The sequence below is a fragment of the Pygocentrus nattereri genome, chromosome 28 (assembly GCF_015220715.1).
Source record: "Pygocentrus nattereri isolate fPygNat1 chromosome 28, fPygNat1.pri, whole genome shotgun sequence".
NCBI lineage: Eukaryota > Metazoa > Chordata > Actinopteri > Characiformes > Serrasalmidae > Pygocentrus > Pygocentrus nattereri.
Window position 1 is genome coordinate 14,537,061 of NC_051238.1, and position 22,430 is coordinate 14,559,490.

Consider the following 22,430-nt stretch of genomic DNA (forward strand, 5'->3'; position numbering starts at 1 on the left):
TTAAATGCATTTCGTGGCAGTGGGCTCTATTTGCTGCATTAGCATGGGGATGATTTTTCTTCTCAAATATATTTGTTCTCTGATAGCATGTATTCTGCTGTCCCCCAAAACATGCCTGACAAATACATTAGCTTGCTCAGAGTCGTAATGAGCACTTCTGTTAGTGTCAGTCAGGGAGATTAACAGTTCATATATCAAGTTAAAAGAATACTCCAGTGTTTTCAACCTGGTCTCTCTCTACCATATCTGTAACAGCCAATTATCCCCACAGATAACTTTCTGAGTCAGCTTGAGTCATGACCAGGCTCAAGACTCTGAACCTGATCCAAACTGATTCAATTAGGGTGGCCAGCTTTGATGTGGTTAATGAATAAAGAATTTCATTTTCAACCTTGCATAACTTAGCCTGACGCTTTTGCTGTGCTAATGCATCATTGCTGCAATGCCGATCGCCCGCAGATCACAGTGGCATGAAGTTCCATACAGCTTCAAATTATAAGCCTTTCATTCTAATAGAAAACTTCAGTCTTATGGACCGAAAGACACTACATACTGTGTTCAAGGGAAAGATTCAAAGCAACATTCATAACATAGTCTGGATAGCAAGTATTATATCTAACACAACAGCTAATCTATCTGAAGTTGGTCAAATTTCCTAAAACCTAAACTGGATTAGCTATTACGCTTGCAAGATAGCTTACATAGTTGCTACACAAACTATCAACTATCAAACTCTCAACCATTTGAAGCTTTTTGCCTTTTTCATTTAAACACCATGTTTACTGTCTGTAGCACTTAGTTTCTGTCCTTCTGCTTAAACGTTTTGAATGATACATTTTGAAGTTGTGTTAGCTGACAGGATTCTAGTAAGGATTTACTTACATTCAATACAGTGGCTGCAGATAATAGCAAGACTAAATTCATCCCTGTACAGCTTCAAGAGTAATCTTAAAACCTTCCTGTTTAGATCTGCTTTTAGTTAAGAAACTTTTGTCTGTTCTATCTCTTTCATTTTATCTTTTTCAGTTTATTTCATTATTTTATTTTGTTTCCTTCTATCTTTATTTCTTTTAATGTGTTTTGCTTATCTTTGTTTTCTTTTTATTTATTCTGTAAAGCACTTTGAGTTGCATGTATGTATGAAAGGTGCTATACAAATAAAGATTATTATTATTATTATTATTATTATTAAATTCTCTACTTAAGACTCGACTCACTCAAGCAATCCAGACTTGATATCTCTGATTACCAAAGACAATTCTGACATTTCCTAACCACTCACTCGAAACTCAATTAGAATAGAAGCCAATGGGCAGGTGCTGAAGCAGCTTCCCACTTACTTCTGTATAAGTCAGAATTATCTTTGGTAATCGACAGCGGTGATGCTATGATGGGTCCAGTGGGCCTACACAACCTATAATTTTATCATGCCCCAAATAACTGCTCAGATTTTCAATATTTAACACTTTAGAAATAACCATATTTGGCTGAACAATTGTAATGCACTCAATGAATATATGACATTCAATATTTAACCCCTTAAATTACCTAAAACTGGTTCAACCAGTTTGCGCTGAAGTCTTGTAGTTAAAGAATAATAAGCCTTAGTATGTAATAAGCCTGAGATTTTAAGGGGTTAACCAGTAACCACAACTGTGAGAGTTTGATAAGCAGCACTCCCTCCTGAGCAACCAACACACAGTCAGACTAAGAGCCATTTTTTGTGCTGAATCAAGGAGCATTTCATAATGCTGGTACAGAAATTATGAGCTTATAGAGTCCTGCAGTATCTGTGATGCTGTCAGCATTTTAGAGATAAATGAAGGGAGGACTGTTACATTGACTTAAGGACTGGAAGCGGATGGACACAGCTTGTTTTGAGCACAAAAACAGTCAAGCACACCATTTAGTATTAGGTAAATACACTAACTACAGCGAGTCATGGCTCAACCAGCATAATAATGTTGGTCATTATTGCTCTTGTGTGCACGTAAGAGATAGAACTATTTTTATGAGCTTTATTATTGTGGTCTGGTCGAGTACTATAGCAGTGTTTTTTTCATACTGCAGTGTTTGACCGAAACTTCGCAAAAACCTCAGTTTTGATTATAATTTGAGATTTGGCCAACCCACGAATTTGTCATGCCCATCCAGAACGGCTGTCCTGGTGCTGGTAATCGACTATATTTCATAAATGCAGCAGATAGAGATCAGGTTGAAGAATGCTGAGATATTACATTGGCATTCTCAGCAGAACAGTAACACATCCAGTGTTTTAATGCTAGAACCGAGATTTCATGGTGACAATCCATTTAAACAATGGGCATGAAATGAGTCATGTTTTATGAACATAATGTAACCTCCATAATTACTAGCAGTGTTCATTATGGGCTCAGGTGTCATTAAAGGATCATCTTCCCCAACCCAACGCTCATTTATCTCAAATTAAAATGACGACAACGAGATGGAGAATGACTTTGTGTTTTGTGTTCAGGCGGTTTCATTTATTGCCCTAAGTGATCTGCAGACAGGACAGCTATGATTATACAAGTCCGTTGCCATGCCAAGGAAGAATTATTGCCTGTGAAACAAAGTATTCGTCGGCATTCCAGACGTTTCAAATGCTGTACATTGTTCCTCTTCAAAAACGCTAGAAGTCCTATGGACTTTTTCTACAGTTGTTTTTTTTTTCATGCATATAAACATTTTTCTTTCAAGAGCAGCATCTTACAAGGTCAATGGTGGTATTCAGTATTCAAAATACACAGATGAATAAGTTAAATACATTAAATAAATAAATAAGACAAAAATAATAAATAATCGAATAAAATAATAAATAGTACATGAATAAATACATAAATAAAACAATACTGACATGGTAAGAGATGAGGTTGCTGTTTTGGCGGAGATGAAGTGTGGATGGGGTGACTTGAAGACGGAGGGTGTCAGAGGTCATACCTGCCTCTGGGTGAGGTAATCGTTGGAGAGGAAGTGGGGGGGAGTATCTCCAGATGGATGGAACACTTGAAGAGTCTGCTTTAAGCCAAACTGGCAGAGGAAGACCTGTATCATGGATGGAGATTGCTTTAGTTGCATCACTCTTCTTTGAATTCGGCTAAATGTCCTCATTAGAGTCCTTGTGTTACTGTGAGAGTGTTTCGTTTACTGAGATATTGCATCCTGTCAAACAGGACTGAGACGAGAGCAACAGGTTTTAAACCAGAAGCGTCTTTGAGTTCCATTTGTCTTATTCATCTTCATTTGTCCTTCATATTTGTTTTGGCGTAGCTCCTGGTGAGATTAATACTGAAGCAAAGACCATGTTCTTAAGAAAGTCCACCATAGTCTCATTCCCAAAAGATTGCTTTTTGATAAGTTATCAGGGGATGATTGGCACAAAAACAAAACAAACAAACAAACAAAAAAAAAAAACAACAGACAATAAATAAACTGCTAGAATTTGGACTTACAATATAAAAATAACACTTGTAGAATTAAAATATTAAAGTGTGACGTTTAAGAGAAAAAACACTTTCACCTTTTCAGTGGCCTTTCGATTTTTTTTTTGCAAATACTGTCATCGTTGACATTGTCATAAAAGTTGAAATTGGCAGTTGCAAAAGAATTCAACTCTTAGCACAACAAAAAAGCAGCATAAAAATACATGAGGTCATTTTTTTGTTTGTTTGTTTCTAAAAAAAGAAGAAGGAACACTGTTGTTGTCCTTTTTTTAGTTTTCATATGATTTGCTATAAAATATCAGGAATCTAAATATTATTACTATCATTATTAATATTGTTATAGTCATTGATAAAAATTCACATGCCAGGCCTCATAATAAGTGTGTGTGTGTGTGTGTGTGTGTGTGTGTGTGTGTGTGTGTGTGTGTGTGTGTGTGTGTGTGTGTGTGTGTGTGAGAGAGATAGTCTTAAAATATGTTGGCGTGTATCTGTGGACAATTAGCAATCGTCGTGAAGAAAAAAAATCCAGCATCTATTCATTATTTGTCTGGTCATTATTGTTTTCCTTGTTTTCCCCAAAGTTAATCTCAGCGAAAATATTGCTTTCTAAAAAAAGGGAGGACGAGGGACAAGGCGCATTTATTTGTGTGTGTATGCGTGTGTGTATGTGAAGAGGAAAGGGTCAGTGAAGGGCTTCTGGAGTTGAAAAGAGAAGATGAGTGTTTTCTTTTCCTTCCTCTGAAAAGTGGAACAGATTTCTTTTTCTTCCTCGTGCGCTCTCTCATGTGTGCACAGATGATAGGATTATTAAAGGAGGTCTGGATCATAACAGAAAAGATGAAGGAGCAAATTTTCTGTTGTGCACCAAAAAAGTAATGCACTAAACTGAGTCGATTAAAATGTGTACATTGTTTCCACAATAATAAAATATACTACATCAACACGGTTGTCTTTTAGTTTGCTTGCTTTTGACAAACATAGTTTTGATGTAATAAGTAGAGGCAATAAAGAAGCTCTGACTTGATAATAATAACTGATGATAAACACAACATGGAACCCTTGGGGCATTCATAATGATTAATGACAATTATTTATAGAAACTATAAAATATGTCAATTCAATTTACTAAATAAAATGATGCTTGTATTTAAATTCCACAAGTATTACACTGCTACTGTTATTTCATTGTTAGGCTTTGGTTGGAAACAAAAGGATTAAATTCTTGAAATGTCATATTGGATACTCCAATCAGTCCCTTTTTCCATGGTATCTAGGTAGATACAGCTAAATGTTCTCTTTCATTGGTCAGGACTTCAGAAGCTGTACTGAATGCCTTACATGTTAGATTAACCACTAGCATAATTTGGAAGTTAGTAATCAGCCAATTGTTTTTCAATTTCTAATGCGTATGACCAGTTTTGTGAGATAAAACATCCCTCTAGACCTTCTGGAAGTCCTAGATATGTCAATGATTTGTGAATGCAGACAAGTTTAGTTTGATAACTGTTAGAAATGGAAAACAGCTGCAGCAGCCCTTTACTGAAAGCTTCACTGTAAAATTGCTACAGACAAGATAAATATATGCTAATATGTTTGTTTTGAGCTTCAAATAATACATGGAATGTCTTTCCCAAGATTCATATATTTACTCTATAACTGCCAAAAATGTTCATGTGCATTGCTAAGCTTAAGTCTAGCACTAAAATACTATTAGAATCCCATAGGTACGCTACCAGATATTAACATAGCTCTAACAGTCACAGTACCAACTAACTTATCATTGAAATTTCTCTGGCATAATGTGGACATAATGTACACATTTAAATCAAGCAAATTCAATGCATTCGATGCGTTTTAGTGTGTGAGTGTATGTGTGCAAGAGGAGGGGTCTGTGAAACGCTTCTGGAGTTGAACAAGGGAGACGTGAGAACAAACAAGACTCAGTCTCCTGACTCTTCCTGACAAATTTAACGATACGAAGATTCCGATTTCTCTTCCATCAGTTTTCAGATCCGGACTCATCCTCATCCCCGGAGCCCTTGAAGCAGGCCGACTCGTAGTGCTTGTTTAGGTAGGACTTAAGCGCGAAGGTCTTGTCGCATCGCTTGCAGCGGTAGTGCTTGAAGGCTGAATGCGTCTGCATGTGGGCCCGCAGATTGGAGCGGTCTGCAAAGGCCTTGCCGCAGTGGGCACACGCAAAGGGCTTTTCTCCGGTATGTGAGCGCATGTGTCCCTGCAGCAGCCACGGCCGGCTGAAGGCCTTGCTGCACACGCTGCATTTGTGCTTGAGGTCATGGGTCAGGATGTGCATGGCCAGTGCCGGCATGGACACGTACACCTTACTGCAGGTTGGACACTTGCGAGCCATTTTGCTGTCCAGGCTGCGGTGCGTCTGCTTGTGACGGCTCAGGTTGGACGATGTGGCGTATGTCTTGCCACACTCATTGCACACGTGCCGTGGGTTTCCACCACTAGCCTCCTTGGGATCCGCCGCACTCTTTCGCGACTCCTTACCTTCGCCTTTCCTCCGTGAGCGCCCATCTGAGATGAAGAAGCCCTCTGCAGTAATGTAGCCATCGCTCAGACTTTCCGCCTCTCCGCTGTAGTAGCCACGAGCAGTCAGACCGGACTGAGGGCTGTCAGGCTGTTCCAAGTCTGGCTCGCAGTACTCCTCACCTCCACTGCTGACCGGGGCATACAGAGGATCAGACACAGCTGAGGCCAACTTCAGCTCCAGCTTCTTCTCACTCTGATATGCAGAGGGACTAATGTAGTCCTGGATGTAGCCTGGATGTAGAGGAAGAGATACAGGGAGTCAGGCTTAATGTGTAAAATCCAAGAACTTTCACACTAAAAACACCACTCTGAAAGATTAGTATTGGAGACAATCAAAGCGTATTTTAATGGAGAGTTAATGACTGCGTTAAGCCAGTTGACCCCAGATGTAGTTAATCAGCCAAGACATCTTTGTTGTCCAAATTTAGCTTCTTTACTTTACCACTACTGCTACGTTGCTAGTGTTGCTAACACACACTAGAAATCAATAGTCACCCAAATTCTCAACCCAATTCAAACCACATCCAGCTCTTCATTAAGGTTGCACAGATTGATCAGTGTGTTTTAGGGAAAAGTATGTGGACTACAAAAATGAACAAAGCCTCCCTTTATAGTTAAACATTCCAGACAGCCACTTTAGAAAACAATTAGCTGAACGGAACAGTTAGAAACAACACAAATCACGAACGTAATATATCATCTATATGCCTGTGTGATGTGCATACCTATGAAGGGGAATTCAGAAATCAGCTAGTATGTTTAAAATGACTGTCAAACAGCAACAGGGTAAAATTTCGTTCGATTTCATATGGACCTCTACTGTTTATTACAAACATTAGTCTCATAGTTCCAAGGCTAAACCAAAGAAGCAAAACGTTCATCCAAACATGTTGGCTGATGGACTACGTTTGAAGCAAGTTAACTGTGCAAACTAGATTTTTCACCAAATTATTTAATACATTGAACTCTCTGCAGTGTAGAACTAAAAGATAGTCCATAAAAAAGTCTACAAGCATATCATACCTAAACTGGATTGGTTTTACTTACTTTAAGGTGCTTAAAGCATGTATTGCTGCTATATTATCTACAAAAATACAAATACTAGATTGGTGTTTCTCATTATTGGCAGATTTTCAACATTAAATGCCTTTTCTCAGGATCAGAACACAAAAAACCTGACTAGGACATCCATATTTCAAGCCCTTTTTACAAATCAGCAGATTATAAATTACTGGGAAATTATAAGTATGGTCTACACACGATTAATCAGTTTTTGTAATATATGTATATATCATTCCATAATTTCCACATTGAAATATGTAGCAGCTCAGACTGTTAAAAGACATGAAAGCATTGGTTCTGAAAGACATCTGCTTGAGTCAAGGTGCTTTCGCAGGTCTATGACATAAAAAATAGTTTACAGTGTGTGTGAGAAAGAAAGAGAGCAAGAGAAACACTGAGCGAGTGAGAGTGAGTGGGTGTGTGACCCAGAGGGTTTTAATACAGAGATAATAGCTAATTAAGTAGACTAACCGTATTGGGAACTCAGAGACCCCCTGCTACCTCTGTTTTGCTCTTTCTTTTTTTCTCTCAGATGAAGTTATCTGATTGATTAGGTCCCTTTCTTTGATAAGATTACCTCAAGGTAAGTAGGTGTGTGCGTCTGTGCGGTGAGTGTAATTCTTGTAAATGTTGTATGCTTAATTTCCTGTCCATTATACTGACATAAGCATTCAGGGTTGAGGCTCATGTTATGGTGTAGTTTATAGCTTAGTGTTCTGGAGAAACACTGATCATAAAATGACATTCTTTCTAAGCAGGCTTTATCACTCTTTTACTTAATCCGATCCTCATAACAACTCTCTTTGAAATGGATTCAGACACTGAACAAATGTATTCACAGTCTAAAGAAAGTTAATAAAAGGTTTAAGTCAGCAGCCCCGACTGCACTTCAAAAAAACAATAGCTTTGATACACAAAGCAACCTTTTTAGCACTATTACCACTGCTGAATATGTTCCTGACCTTGTGGCATATTGAGAATAGAGAGAGAAAGAGAGAGATGATATTTGGGACAGCCTATTATAGACACTGGATCACTGCGTGGTTTTCTGTTTTGATTCATAACTTTATTTTTGCCATTCAAATAGATGGTGAACATTTTACCTTATGTGTGTATGATAATTCAAATCTACCAATCTTATACTACAAAAATGTTGCATTGTATACACAATAGCATATCGCACATTAATAATGTCAGTTATATTTAAATACATTTTATAAACACATTTTCAGTGTTGCTTAAACTGGACATAAACATAATCTTGTTTAGTCTTACTTCTAAGTTCTTTTTTTTTAAGTGTTATTGCTGGAATGTGAGGGCCTCCAAAGATTCTTATGGCAAAAGGCTTCACAAACCCATGATCTGTCCCTGGACAAGAGCATGGCAGCTGCTTTTTAACACAACAACTATAGTTTTGTTATATTAAAAAGTATAATGTGAGAAATCCGCTATCAGACTGAATGTGAACGGAAAAAGGTGTCCGAATGCAAAGGGACAACCATCCCATGGCCCTGAACGCAGCTAGCGCTGCAAATTAAGTATTGACTGCCTTTGTAATGAGATTCAAAGTTTTTTTGGGCACTGATCAATAGCCTATCTGCTGTAAAACAATCCAGAAGTAAGCAAGAGAGAGACACTTCGGACAAGCCCGCTCCCTGCACTGGGATTGTTCAAGATCCCGCCCTTCGGTAGGATTGGGTAGTAGCGTCCTGCCTCCTGCACTAAGACTGGCTAATTGTTCATACTCAAAATCACTCTGCCCATAGGTGGGGCTTGACGGAATATGGGTGGGGAAAAAAAACAACAACTAATTTTGCTGCGGTAAGCTTGGTGAAGGGCCTTGGAGGGTTCTGGGTCATTAGTCAAGCAGTTAAAATGTTCTTAATGCCCTCCACTCCAGTGGGTCCTCATACGAGAAGCAATTCACATTCTGCTGTCCGCAGAAGAACAACAAAGGATGACCGCAATGACAAGCTGGAAGTGCCTCTGCATTTAAAAAAATTTGTCAAATATTCCTTTAATATGTTTATGCTGCATTGCAGTTTCAATATAATTTCCATCTTATTATATAACTGATAAAGAACAGAATGCATGAAACCCTTTAACCTCCACACACATTTGAATGCTATGGACAGTGATGTATTTCAATATGTCATTGCTTTTCACTTTCGCTTGTATCTGCCATACTGTAAAAAGTCTCCTTAAAAAAATTACTTTGTGTGGTACCAAGCCATTGAACTAGTTTTATTCAACTCAAAGAATTACATTGATTGAAAGAATTGTTCATTCAAAGTGTTTATTTAGGTTGAATAAAACTAAAAAAGCCACTTTTTAAAGTGTAGAGGAATACAGGAAACTGGAGATAAAACTAGAATGAACACTTTTTATGTCTGATTCTATTTTTGTGCAAGACCATTTTGAACATGAAACTGGATGTAGCTTTATGTTCTATAGAAGTCCATGAAAGCATTTTTAGCTGAAAATCTGAAAAAGAACAACATTTGTGTTTCTGACAATGAATTAAGCAACAGCATTCCACAAGTTTCTGTTGAGCTCCAGAGCAAGCAACACTTTCAGGCTCTATCGGGCACTCAGGAGGTGGGGCACTTGACTCTTCCTCGCTGCCTTCCCTCCTGATTGCCAGTGCCCTCTTGGACTCAATATTTTCATACTTGTCCCATTTTAGAATAAATCTTGCAGTCACAACCTGCTTCACAAAGTTGTCCAGTTCTTGCCAGTGTAATAAATACAGGATTATCACACCCCCAAATATCTGAGAGCCTTTGAGGCCAAATTACACATGCATATATACATGCATAGTATATATGTATGTATATACATATATATTAGTGATAAATAGTTGTTTAACATCAAAATGCATTTTGTCATTGGCTTATTAGTTTGTGATTTTCATCTCTGGAATGCTAGAATCCTAAACCTTACTTGCTTTTGTAAAACCTGTCTATTTCTAAGGTCCTACAGACGGTAAGAACGCACCGTCATTCAGTATTGCTGAGAGTAGTTCTCAGCTGCTGGACTCCAGAAATGCCTTCTACGCTATGCTGTCTTTCTATAGTCTCCCTCTTTTTGCGGCAACGGAAGCAGGTTTCTGATGGACCTGCTTGCGCTGCCTCCTTTGTTTCCGCTGAGCTCGCGGAGGTGTGTGATTGTGCTGACGCAGCAGTCACTACTGAGACTGAGAGCAAAATAGGTGGCGTATATTGGGACAGAGCATGGTCCAGTCATTTTTTTTTTCTATGAAAACACACACATCAGATCTAAATTAATGCCTTTTCTTGGAATTAAGTTGCAGTCAAGCTTTCCTACATAGCCTTTTATGTCATTTCTCATTGTTACTCAGCGGCTTATTTAACAGTGTAGTCTATATCCCCTCAACCAAATGTAAGCAATAATGGATTCTACAGGTTGCAAAGACACTTTATTCTGAAACCCACCATAAAATTAAACACAATGAGTCATATAATTGTCTGCTGTTTTGCAACAGGTGGGAAAGCATCACTTTCTTTTAAGCCGTCCTCCTTCTCTCCTCCTTTTCTCTCTCCCTCTCTTCTGCTCTGCCTAAATCTCTCTATCAGCTTATCTCTGAAAAAAAAAACATCATAACACAACAGAGGGGAGCAGACATCTGCTGCCCAAATCTGCCCACAGAGAGAGTGTGCATGTGCGAGTGTGTTTGCGTGTGTTTAGGGCTCAGGGACCACAGGATGCCCCCCCTAACTGCTGCTTAGCATGTCTGGCTGGACCAGCCTATTCATCTGTGATGCTATTTGTCCTTTTGTGTCACTGTACTTGTTATTTGGTGTTACTGTGTTTGTCTTTTTGTGTTGCTGTACAATGTATATTTATTCAGTACACTGTACACAATGAATACTCAATACTGCTCCGAGCATTCTCCTATTTCTCTTTCCCTTTTATACCCCCCCCCACCAACACGTTGTTCTGTACTGTACTTGAATGTGTCCTGTGGTGTCGTTGACTGAAATCCTGCCCCCCTACTTGGTTTCATATGTTGCAACGGAGGAGATAGAGAGCGTCAGACAGAGAGGAAGGGAGAGAGAGCAAGAGGGAGTTGTGCTAGAAAGAAGGATGGGGGAGGAGAGAAAGAGAGAGAGAAAGAAAGAGAGATAATGTGCATGCAGGGGAGCAGGGGGGGTGTACTGGACGGCGGCAGAAACTCAAGGGCATTACAAGCTAAGGACAAATGCATCATCCAATCATGCTTCGGGACTCTTTAGGTCCAAACGGTGGCTGCTGGCACTCACCAGCCAGAGGAGTCCATCCACAAAGGGAAACAGGCTTCAGCCTTAGCAGCCTAGCATTAGCTGCTGATGCGAAACAAACCCACTATCAGCCCCTGTCGCATGGCCTTATTTACATAAGCCGATCGCTTCCGTGACCTGGATTGTGTGTGTACATCATCCGAGTCAAAAAAACACAAAAGTGTGAGACCATGGGGGGGTAAGTAGGGGAGGAGAGAGGAGGAGAAAATGGAGAGAAAGGAAAAGGGGGGATAAGGCGAAAGGGGTTTAAGGATTATTTAGGATCCTGAAACAACAACAAAACACCAGGCTGCATGGAACATCTGGTGATAATTCCGGGCCTGTAGTGTATTTCAGTATAAAAACACCTACAATTCATCACAATTCTGGTTTGCTTTGCAATATCCTGCTCTAATGGGCCAAGCAAAGACTTGTAGCTCGGAGTGTGAAGGTATTGAGCGTGTAGTTGCATAAAGCGATAGACATATCTCAGACAGCGCATGCACACTCACCATTCTCGCTGAGCCGGACACCCAGGCTGGTTACAGAGTCTGTGATGGAGCGGGTGAAAGTGAAGGCGTCGTCCAGGTGGTGATGGTGATGATGGTGATGATGATGGTTGGATGCCACCACAGGAGACGAGGAGAAATCATCCAGCTTGATCTTCTTCACCAAAAAGGAGCGGGGCATGATTCACGCACGGTCAGCACACACACGCGAGAAGCACTACGCATGGGCGTCGAACAGAAAACGAGGGGGGGAAAATGAGAAAAAAAAGATTCCTGGAGGATAGAACAAAAAAAAAGAAAAACAAGCAGCAGGAGTGTAAATCCGTACGTTACTTTATAGAAAAGACCTGACCTTCCAGCGAAGAAAAAAAAGAAATGAAAGGAGGAGGGATGAAAAGAACCAGGGATGAAGATAAAGGAGATGGAGAGCAAGGCGAGAGGAGGAGAGGCGACGGATGATGGGATGCTGTGTGTGCGCGCCGCTACTGTACGAATCACACGCAAATGCACACGCTCGCTCTCTCTCTCTCTCTCTCTCTCTCTGCCTGGTTGTGGATAGAAAAAAAAAAAGAAAAGAAAAATACTCTCGTTCAGCACTGGATAGCTCCCGGGCTGCAGTGGGGGCCACAAGGAGAAAGAAAAAGAGAAGCAGAGAGACAGAGAAAGTGAGACAGAGAGGAGAGAGAGAAGAGACAGAGAGAGGAAAGAGAGAGAGAGACACTGAGGGACTAGCTGAGATCAGCAGTCAGGCAGGCTTATATGGGGCGGCAGTGGGAGAGAGATCAGGTGGTACGCAGCAATGGAGCTGCTTAGCTTTAATCCATCAAACGTCCCCTGGGACACACATCAAATTACTACTGAACCGTCTGTGCATTCACACACACACATACATACACACACACACACGCACACACACACACACAAAAACACACACACATATGCAGACAGGGGGGAACATGACCAGACCCCCCTCCAAAACTCCCCCTGTTCTCCCCCCACTCATTCACATTGCTGGGAGGAGAGTGAGAGAGAGAGAGAGAGAGAGAGAGAGAGAGAGAGAGAGAGAGAGAGAGAGAGAGAGAGAGAGAGAGAGAGAGAGAGAGAGAGAGAGGGAGGGAGGAGGCAGACAATAAAGCCATGTGGCTTGGAGCGGGGGGAGGTCTCCGTGTCCTGTCCTCTATTGTTTTCCAATGAAGTGACACAGTTTATGTCGGCCAGTTCTTACAAGCTGAGCATCCTCTCGCTGCCTTCCAGCCTCCTCTTCCTCCTCCTCAACGCCGTATCCTCAGAATACCCTGACATATCTCCCACAGAGCAGCCGAGATTGCCCACGCGATCTGTACAGAGAGAGAGAGAGAGAGAGAGAGAGAGAGAGAGAGAGAGAGAGAGAGAGAGAGAAAGAGAGAAAGAGAGAGAGAGAGAGAGAGAGAGAGAGAGAGAGAGAGAGAGAGAGAATGATAACGATTTGAACACTTAAACACTGCCCGTCTCTCAGATTGCACTTGCTCTGGCTGTATCAGTAACATGTCGCTGCTGCACACCCTCCAAACCCTCCGCTTACCTACTCCTTCCCTCCTTCCCTCTACCCTACCGTGCCCTCAAGATGTCTGCCCTACTATGCGTAGCCAATTAATTACAGAATTAATTAATTTTAATCTTTATCATCCTGACAGCATGTAAAATTAGACCCTACATATGCTAATTTGAGAGGAATTTGCCATAGGAGTTGAAGGGTGGGAGCTCAGATTACATTCACATAGCAATTTTGCATATCATCGCTGTCGGAATAACACTTCCATCTCCAAAATATTCATTTTTATGAGAAATAATTAGTACACCATTTATGTTCACATTGTCATTTAACAGTTGCTCCAGTTCAGAGCAACTTACAAAATATGCAAATGATGGAAACCTTTTAATATTGTAAAATTTAACCATTTAGTTCCTAACAAAAAATATTGTAATATTTTGTCAATAAATGCTAAATATATTCCACATATTTGAAAACATAAATAGACAAATGCAATGTGTCCGTACGCAGTTCACACACCAACAAACAAGCTCTAAGACATCCAAGCACTGTTAAGACATCCAAGCACCTCATTACTAAGTTACAGTATCAGTGTTTAACTTATTTAATCTGTGTAATTTAGGCTCACTGGACACTGGCCACTTTCTTGAAAACATCTACCATGTAAGTGGACTACCACGTAAGATTTTAGGTTTACAATTACTGACTGTAGCCCATCTGTTGCTGCTCAGTTTGTCAGCCCCCGACTCTATCCATCAGCAGAAAGGGACCACCATAGACCCACCACTAACCAGTTATTATTAAGGTGGTGGATCATTCTCAGTACAGCAGTGACACTGACACAAAAGTGGTATGGGTACATGAGAGTATATGAACATAGCGGTACAGCTGAGGTTTTTAAAAAAGCTCATGTGGACTACCAAAAATAAAATAAGGTCAATCTAATCACTCCGGTCTTTGCTGGTTCATAATATTACACAATATAGGGGGTAGGGGTGGCCAGTATGACAGTATTCTTGCAATCCATTACTGGAGGTGCCGGAAACGGTGAGAGACTGTAAATAAGTCGTTGTTATAGAGATTATGATTGCCACTGAGTTATCTGTGCCATTCTGTGCTGGGCAGTGGTTCTCCCTTGCTGCTGTGTTCAGTAAAAGAGCATTTGTTTAAAGCGCTGTTTCTCACATCTCCTTCTTTGACATCATAATAATGTAGTATCTTATTATTAAAAAGAGCATTTTTCTGTAAACAAATCATGACCTTTCCTGCTTCTTACTCTACTCGACTCTCTGTTTTTACTCTAATTTATCACAATAAATTATGTCACAATATGCTTTTCTGAGCATACTGGATATTGTCAGTACTTCAAGAACAATGACCAACTGCATGTTTTAGTACAAAGAGAGTTTTGTTTAACTGGATTTAATATGCAGTTTATGGAATGCTGAATAACACTGTATTAAAAGTCTTTACAGTATTTCTTAAATACTACTGGATCTTTTTGGTCTACCCCACTGGTAACACTGCTTTGAAGAGTAGCATATAAGGTTATATGACATCTGCATAGTTTTTATGACAACTGACATAAACCTACATAAACTTTTAAAAAGGTTTATTCCAACAAGCATCGGTTATACCAAAGGCTGCTTATGTCCATTTTATGTAATGTCACTTCAACAACTTTTAAGGTGCTAGTAGGAATAGGAATTTTTTAGTCATTCCTAAAAATCTATGTTTTATGTTTTATGATTTATGTCACAGTTTCAGTTCAGTTCAGCTAGTATAGCTAGCGGCTGTAGCCGCTACAGTTTTATCAAATGTAGCTAGCGACTGTAGCCGCTACAGTTTTATGAAATGTAGCTAGCGGCTGTAGCCGCTACAGTTTTATGAAACGTAGCTAGCGGCTGTAGCCGCTACAGTTTTATGAAACGTAGCTAGCGGCTGTAGCCGCTACAGTTTTATGAAGCGTAGCTAGCGGCTGTAGCCGCTACAGTTTTATGAAGCGTAGCTAGCGGCTGTAGCCGCTACAGTTTTATGAAACGTAGCTAGCGGCTGTAGCCGCTACAGTTTTATGAAACGTAGCTAGCGGCTGTAGCCGCCACAGTTTTATGAAACGTAGCTAGCGGCTGTAGCCGCTACAGTTTTATGAAGCGTAGCTAGCGGCTGTAGCCGCTACAGTTTTATGAAACGTAGCTAGCGGCTGTAGCCGCCACAGTTTTATGAAACGTAGCTAGCGGCTGTAGCCGCCACAGTTTTATGAAACGTAGCTAGCGGCTGTAGCCGCCACAGTTTTATGAAACGTAGCTAGCGGCTGTAGCCGCTACAGTTTTATGAAACGTAGCTAGCGGCTGTAGCCGCCACAGTTTTATGAAACGTAGCTAGCGGCTGTAGCCGCCACAGTTTTATGAAACGTAGCTAGCGGCTGTAGCCGCCACAGTTTTATGAAACGTAGCTAGCGGCTGTAGCCGCCACAGTTTTATGAAACGTAGCTAGCGGCTGTAGCCGCTACAGTTTTATGAAACGTAGCTAGCGGCTGTAGCCGCCACAGTTTTATGAAACGTAGCTAGCGGCTGTAGCCGCTACAGTTTTATGAAACGTAGCTAGCGGCTGTAGCCGCCACAGTTTTATGAAACGTAGCTAGCGGCTGTAGCCGCCACAGTTTTATGAAACGTAGCTAGCGGCTGTAGCCGCTACAGTTTTATGAAACGTAGCTAGCGGCTGTAGCCGCTACAGTTTTATGAAACGTAGCTAGCGGCTGTAGCCGCCACAGTTTTATGAAACGTAGCTAGCGGCTGTAGCCGCTACAGTTTTATGAAACGTAGCTAGCCGCTGTAGCCGCCACAGTTTTATGAAACGTAGCTAGCGGCTGTAGCCGCTACAGTTTTATGAAACGTAGCTAGCGGCTGTAGCCGCCACAGTTTTATGAAACGTAGCTAGCGGCTGTAGCCGCTACAGTTTTATGAAACGTAGCTAGTGGCTCTAGCCGCTACAGTTTTATGAAATGTAGCTGCAGTGCCTACAGATTTTTGTGTAGCTATAGCAAACATTTAGCTGTAGTTTTGCTACAGGCTTCAGTCAGTCTGAGTAAAACCTGAACCGCAGAGCACAGCCGTTCACTGGGCTGGTGGCGACTGTGCAATCCTGAGTGACCCACGGACAGTTCGATCGCTGATCGTCCCTAACTAGCAGACTTAACTCAGGGGTCACAAAAGAAATGTTATGAAGAGCCGTTTTGTCCATTCAGCAAAAATCAAACTACCTTGGGAGGCATGACATGTTATGTCCGTTTTACCATCTTGGCTGTAAGTATGTCTCAGTATGTGCTGATGTTGTAGTACAGGCTGAAACGCAGACTCACTTTGCTCTGCTTTAACCTTCAGCTCAGCTGTAGCTGCTTTTCTCACATCTCAGGAAACCTCTCCGCGAGCTTCTTGTAAAATGTCTCTCAATGTTTGACTTTTTATGAGGTTATAGTCGCTTCTCATCCTCCAGCTTCTTGTTAGAATTGTCCTGTTCCACCTTAAATGGTGCCTATGGCACCAAATTATCCTGCTGCGCTGTTTAAAGTGGAATGGGAGAATTCAAAAGAGAAGCAACTTCAGTTTCACAAGTTTCTGCAGATTAAACGTGTCAGCAAACCAGAGCGATTTCTGAATGTAAATGAGCCTGTTCATCTCCAAATGATCGATGTTCGTCTTCTTTCTCATTGCCGTTTTGTTTTCTGCGTTGCTGTGTGTCCAGCTGTCTCCGCATCTTCAGCGTTAAATGTTGGTGAACTAGCAGTTCTACACTCCAGCGTTTAAAAGCATTTATTATGAAAACTGTGTTAGAACTGTGTGTTATAATGACTTTACAGTAAAGAAGGATTGTTATTTTACCTAAAAATCTATTTCTGCTGTGGAGCTGCAGCAGTGGAGAGATTATTCAGGCCTGATTCTCACCCCAAACAGAGTCAGAGTCACTGATGAGAATTTTGAGACCAAAGTGTTGCTGAAGTTTAATAAAGGCTCTGAATGTTATATCTGTATATACACTGGTCAGACATTACATTATGACCACCTCCTTGTTTCTACACTGTCTATTTGATCAGCTCCACTTACTATATAGGTTCACTTTGTAGTTCTACAATTACAGACTTGTTCTCTGCATACTTTGTTAGCCCCCTTTTACCCTGTCCTTTAGTGGTCAGGACCCCCATGGACCCTCACAGAGCAAGTACTATTCTCAGCACTGTAGCAACGGTGATGTGGTGGTGGTGTGTTAGTGTTTTGTGCTGTTACGAGTGGATCAGACATATCAGTGCTGCTGGAGTTTTTAAACACTGTGTCCACTCATGGTCCACTCTATTAGACACGCCTACCTTGTCAGTCCACCCTGTAGATGTAAAGTCAGAGACGACATGTCTTGCTGTGCCGTTGCTATTCTCAGTCCAGCAGTGACACTGAGGTGTTTAAACACTCCAGCACCTCGGCTAAGTCTAATCTACTCAGACATGGCAACACACTAACACACCACCAAAGTGTTACTGCAGTGCTGAAAATGATCCAACACCCAAATAACACCTGCTCTCCGTGGGGGTCTCGACCACTGAAGTACAGGGTTAAAAGGGAGGTAACAAAGTATGCAGAGAATCCGATGGACTACAGTCTGTAATTGTAGAACTAAAGTGCACCTATATAGTAAGTGGAGCTGATAAAACAGACAATGAGTGCAGAAACAAGGAGGTGGTCATAATGTTATGTTTGATTGGTGTTTCTAGCTGAAATGTTTAAATTGGAGCAGTTTTAGTTGTCAATGCTTTGCATAAAAGTTTCTCTGGTTATTTTTGTTAGGAAAAACCTGGAACCTGGACTTTGCATCTAGTGTTTGGTAAATTAGCTACAAAGTAACTAATTTTTCAGTAGCTATCCCAACCTTGCATATGGTATTATGAGTGCTGTCCTTCAGTAATGTGTTACCATTCCAATTTATCAAACCTCAGAAAAATTAAAGTGATGTGTGAACACTAGCAAAGTGAGAAAAAAAAAAACAAAAAAAAAACACTATGCCACCTGGGGAGTTTCACCCCAGGAAATACCCAAATCAACAAACTAGAGTAATTAAGCATGCAGGTAAGCCTGAAGGACATCCAGAGACATGGGTTTGAGAGGACACATTTATTGATGACCCATAAGAACACTAGTTTATTTTAGATTTATATTAATAAACAAGTGAAAGAAAAGAATAAGAAAAAAAAGGAGCTCCAAGAAGAGGAAAATACTGGTTGTGAGCATCCCAGTTTAATTGGTCTAGCCTGGCCAAAACCTAAAATCTCCAACACACAAAAGTGCAGCGCACGGGAACACACCACAGCAAGTAAGATGCCAGACCACGAGTGACAAACAGGAGGGGAGCATCCACAGAAGCACTCCACCACCAGAAGGATACCACACACCCACACTTGGGTGTCCTATAAAAAGAAGTCAGTTATACTGTAAAATGTAAAATGCCAAGACCACTTGATCCCAAAGGGGGTACTACACAACCAGTACATTTCCTCAAAACAAATAAAAGTAATTTGGCTAAGGTCAGAAGACAAGTACTTTAAAATATCTTAATGAAAGTAATACAACAAACCATAAACCAAACTAAGAAAACTAACAAGGTATAGATCAAATATTAAACAAGCAAAACATCCATCCATCCATCCATTATCTTCCGCTTCTCCGGGGTTCGGGTCGCGGGGGCAGCATCCTAAGCAATGAAGCCCAGACCTCCCTTTCCCCAGCCACTTCCACCAGCTCTCCAAGGGGGATTCCGAGGCGCTCCCAGGCCAGCTGGGCGATATAGTCGCGCCAGCGTGTCCTGGGTCTTCCCCGGGGTCTCCTCCCAGGTGGACTCGCCTGTGACACCTCCCGAGGGAGGCGTCCAGGAGGCATCCTAACCAGATGCCCGAACCACCTCAGCTGGCTCCTCTCGACGTGAAGAAGCAGCGGCTCTACTCCGAGTCCCTCCCGGATGACTGAACTTCTCACCCTATCTCTAAGGGAGAGTCCAGACACCCTGCGGAGGAAACTCATTTCGGCCGCTTGTATTCGCGATCTTATTCTTTCGGTCATTACCCAAAGCTCATGACCATAGGTGAGGGTGGGAACGTAGATCGACCGGTAAATCGAGAGCCTTGCCTTATGGCTCAGCTCTTTCTTTACCACAACAGACCGGTAAAGAGCTCGCATCACTGCTGACCCAGCACCAATCCGCCTGTCAATCTCCCGCTCCCTTGTACCATCACTCGTGAACAAGACCCCGAGATACTTGAACTCCTCCACTTGAGGCAAGAGCCTATCCCCGACCCAGAGAGGGCTCTCCACCCTTTTCCGCCTGAGAACCATGGCCTCGGATTTAGAGGTACTGATTCTCATCCCAGCCGCTTCACACTCGGCTGCAAACCGATCCAGCGAAAGCTGAAGTTCACGGCCTGATGTCCCCAATAGGACCACATCATCTGCAAACAGCAGCGATGTGACCCTGAGGTCACCAAACCGGACACCCTCCATCCCTTGACTGCGCCTAGAAATTCTATCCATAAAAATTATGAATAGAATCGGTGACAAAGGGCAGCCCTGACGGAGTCCAACTCTCACTGGGAACGAGTCTGACTTACTGCCGGCTATGCGAACCAAACTCCAGCTTTGTTTGTACAGGGCCTGAATGGCTCGTAGCAAAGAGCCATGTACCCCGTACTCCCGAAGCACCTCCCACAGAATACCCCGGGGAACACAGTCGAATGCCTTCTCCAGATCCACAAAGCACATGTGGACTGGTTGGGCAAACTCCCATGAACCCTCGAGAATCCTGGAGAGGGTGAAGAGTTGGTCCAGTGTTCCACGACCAGGGCGGAACCCGCACTGTTCCTCCTGGATCCGAGGTTCGACTATAAGCCGGACTCTCTTCTCCAGTACCCCTGCATAGACCTTGCCAGGGAGGCTGAGGAGTGTGATTCTTAACTACCTTAGCGACTTCGGCCTCAGTAATGGACAAGCCTATTCCCATGTCCCCAGACTCAGCCTCCTCACTGGAGAACGTGTCGGTGGGATTGAGAAGGTCCTCAAAGTATTCCTTCCACCGCCCAATGACGTCTTCAGTCGAAGTCAGCAGCACACCATCTCCACTATATACAGTGCTAGTGGCACACCGCTTTCCCCTTCTGAGTCGCCTGACGGTTTGCCAGAATCTTTTCGGAGCCAACTTAAAGGCACTTTCCAAGGCCTCACCAAACTCCTCCCATACACGGGTTTTTGCCTTGGTGACAACTGAAGCCGCAGATCGCTTGGCCTGTCGATACCTGCCAGCTGCCTCTGGTGTCCCACAGGCCAACCATGCCCGGTAGGACTCCTTCTTCAGCTTGACGGCATCTCTCACCTGGGGTGTCCACCACTGGGTTCGATGATTACCGCCCCGACAGGCACCAACTACCTTACGGCCACAGCTACAGTCAGCCGCTTCAGCAATGGAGGAACGGAACATGGCCCATTCTGAGTCAATGTCCCCCACCTCCCCGATATCTGGTCAAAGTTCTGACGGAGGTGGGAGTTGAACATCAATCTGACAGGTTCTTCTGCTAGACGTTCCCAGCAAACCCTCACTATACGTTTGGGCTTGCCTGGTCTGACCGGCATCTTCCCCCACCACCTGATCCAACTCACCACCAGGTGGTGATCAGTTGACAGCTCAGCTCCTCTCTTTACCCGAGTGTCCAAAACACATGGCCGCAAGTCCGATGACACGACTACAAAGTCAATCATTGAACTGCGGCCTAGGGTGTCCTGGTGCCATGTGCACTTATGGACATCCTTGTGTTCAAACATGGTGTTCGTGATGGACAAACTGTGGTTTGCGCAGAAGTCCAAAAACTGAACACCACTCGGGTTCAGATCAGAGAGGCCATTCCTCCCAATCACACCCCTCCAGGTCTCACTGTCATTGCCCACGTGAGCGTTGAAGTCCCCCAGTAGGACAATAGAGTCTCCAGGAGGAGCACTTTCAAGCACCCTTCCCAAGGACTCTAAGAAGGCTGGGTACTCTGAACTGCTGTTCGGTGCATAAGCACAGACAACAGTCAGGACCCGTTCCCCAACCCGAAGGCGTAGGGAAGCTACCCTCTCGTCCACCGGAGAAAACCCCAACATACAGACACCGAGTCGAGGGGCTATGAGAAAGCCCACACCTGCCCGCCGCCTCTCACCATGGGCAACTCCAGAAAAGAATAAAGTCCAGCCCCTCTCAAGGAGTTTGGACCCAGAGCCCAAGCTGTGTGTTGAGGTGAGCCCTACTATATCTAGCCGGTATCTCTCAACCTCGCGCACCAACTCAGGCTCCTTCCCCGCCAGTGAGGTAATGTTCCAAGTTCCAAAAGCCAGTTTCAGCAACCGAGGATCAGAACGCCAAGGCCCACGCCTTCGGACACTGCCCGATCCACAACGCACCGAACCCCTACTACTGCCCCTCCCATTGGTGGTGGGTCGATGGGAGGGGGGACTCATGTAACTCCTTCGGGCTGGGCCCGGCCGGGCACCATGAGTAAATGCCCGGCCACCAGACGCTTGCTGGCGAGCCCCTCCCCCAGGCCTGGCTCCAGGGTGGGGCCCCGGTAACCCTGTTCCGGGCAGGGTACACAAGTCCAGTTTTTGTGTCTTCATAGGGGTTATTATGGATCACACTTTGTCTGACCTGTCACCTAGGACCAGTTTGCCATGGGAGACCCTACCAGGAGCTTTTGCTCCAGACAACATAGCTCCTAAGATCATTCAAGCACGCAAACCCCTCCACCACGATAAGGTGGTGATCCAAGGAAAGGACAAGCAAAACAACCAAACATCAAAATCAAAATAGGTCAAAAGCAGGTCAATGTAACCAAAAAAAAAAAAATCCAAATCAAGATAAGCAAGAGGAAAAAAAAACAGCAGTGGCTCAAGTTACTATGTAGGTCCATCCATCCATCCATCCATTTTCTAAGTCGCTTCTCCGTCAGGGTCGTGGGGGGGTGCTGGAT

At 42.8% G+C, this 22,430-nt stretch overlaps 1 protein-coding gene across 1 annotated transcript; it reads right to left on the reverse strand.

Annotated features, from left to right (window-relative positions):
* Positions 1-2,476: 2,476 nt before the first annotated feature.
* On the reverse strand, positions 2,477-12,871 carry scrt2 (scratch family zinc finger 2). The gene is made up of 2 exons (XM_017693460.2): positions 11,872-12,871; positions 2,477-6,248 (listed from the first exon to the last, which is right to left on the reverse strand). The coding sequence occupies exons 1-2, from the start codon at positions 12,047-12,049 to the stop codon at positions 5,461-5,463; spliced, it is 966 nt and encodes a 321-aa protein (XP_017548949.1). The 5' UTR covers positions 12,050-12,871; the 3' UTR covers positions 2,477-5,460.
* Positions 12,872-22,430: the final 9,559 nt, after the last annotated feature.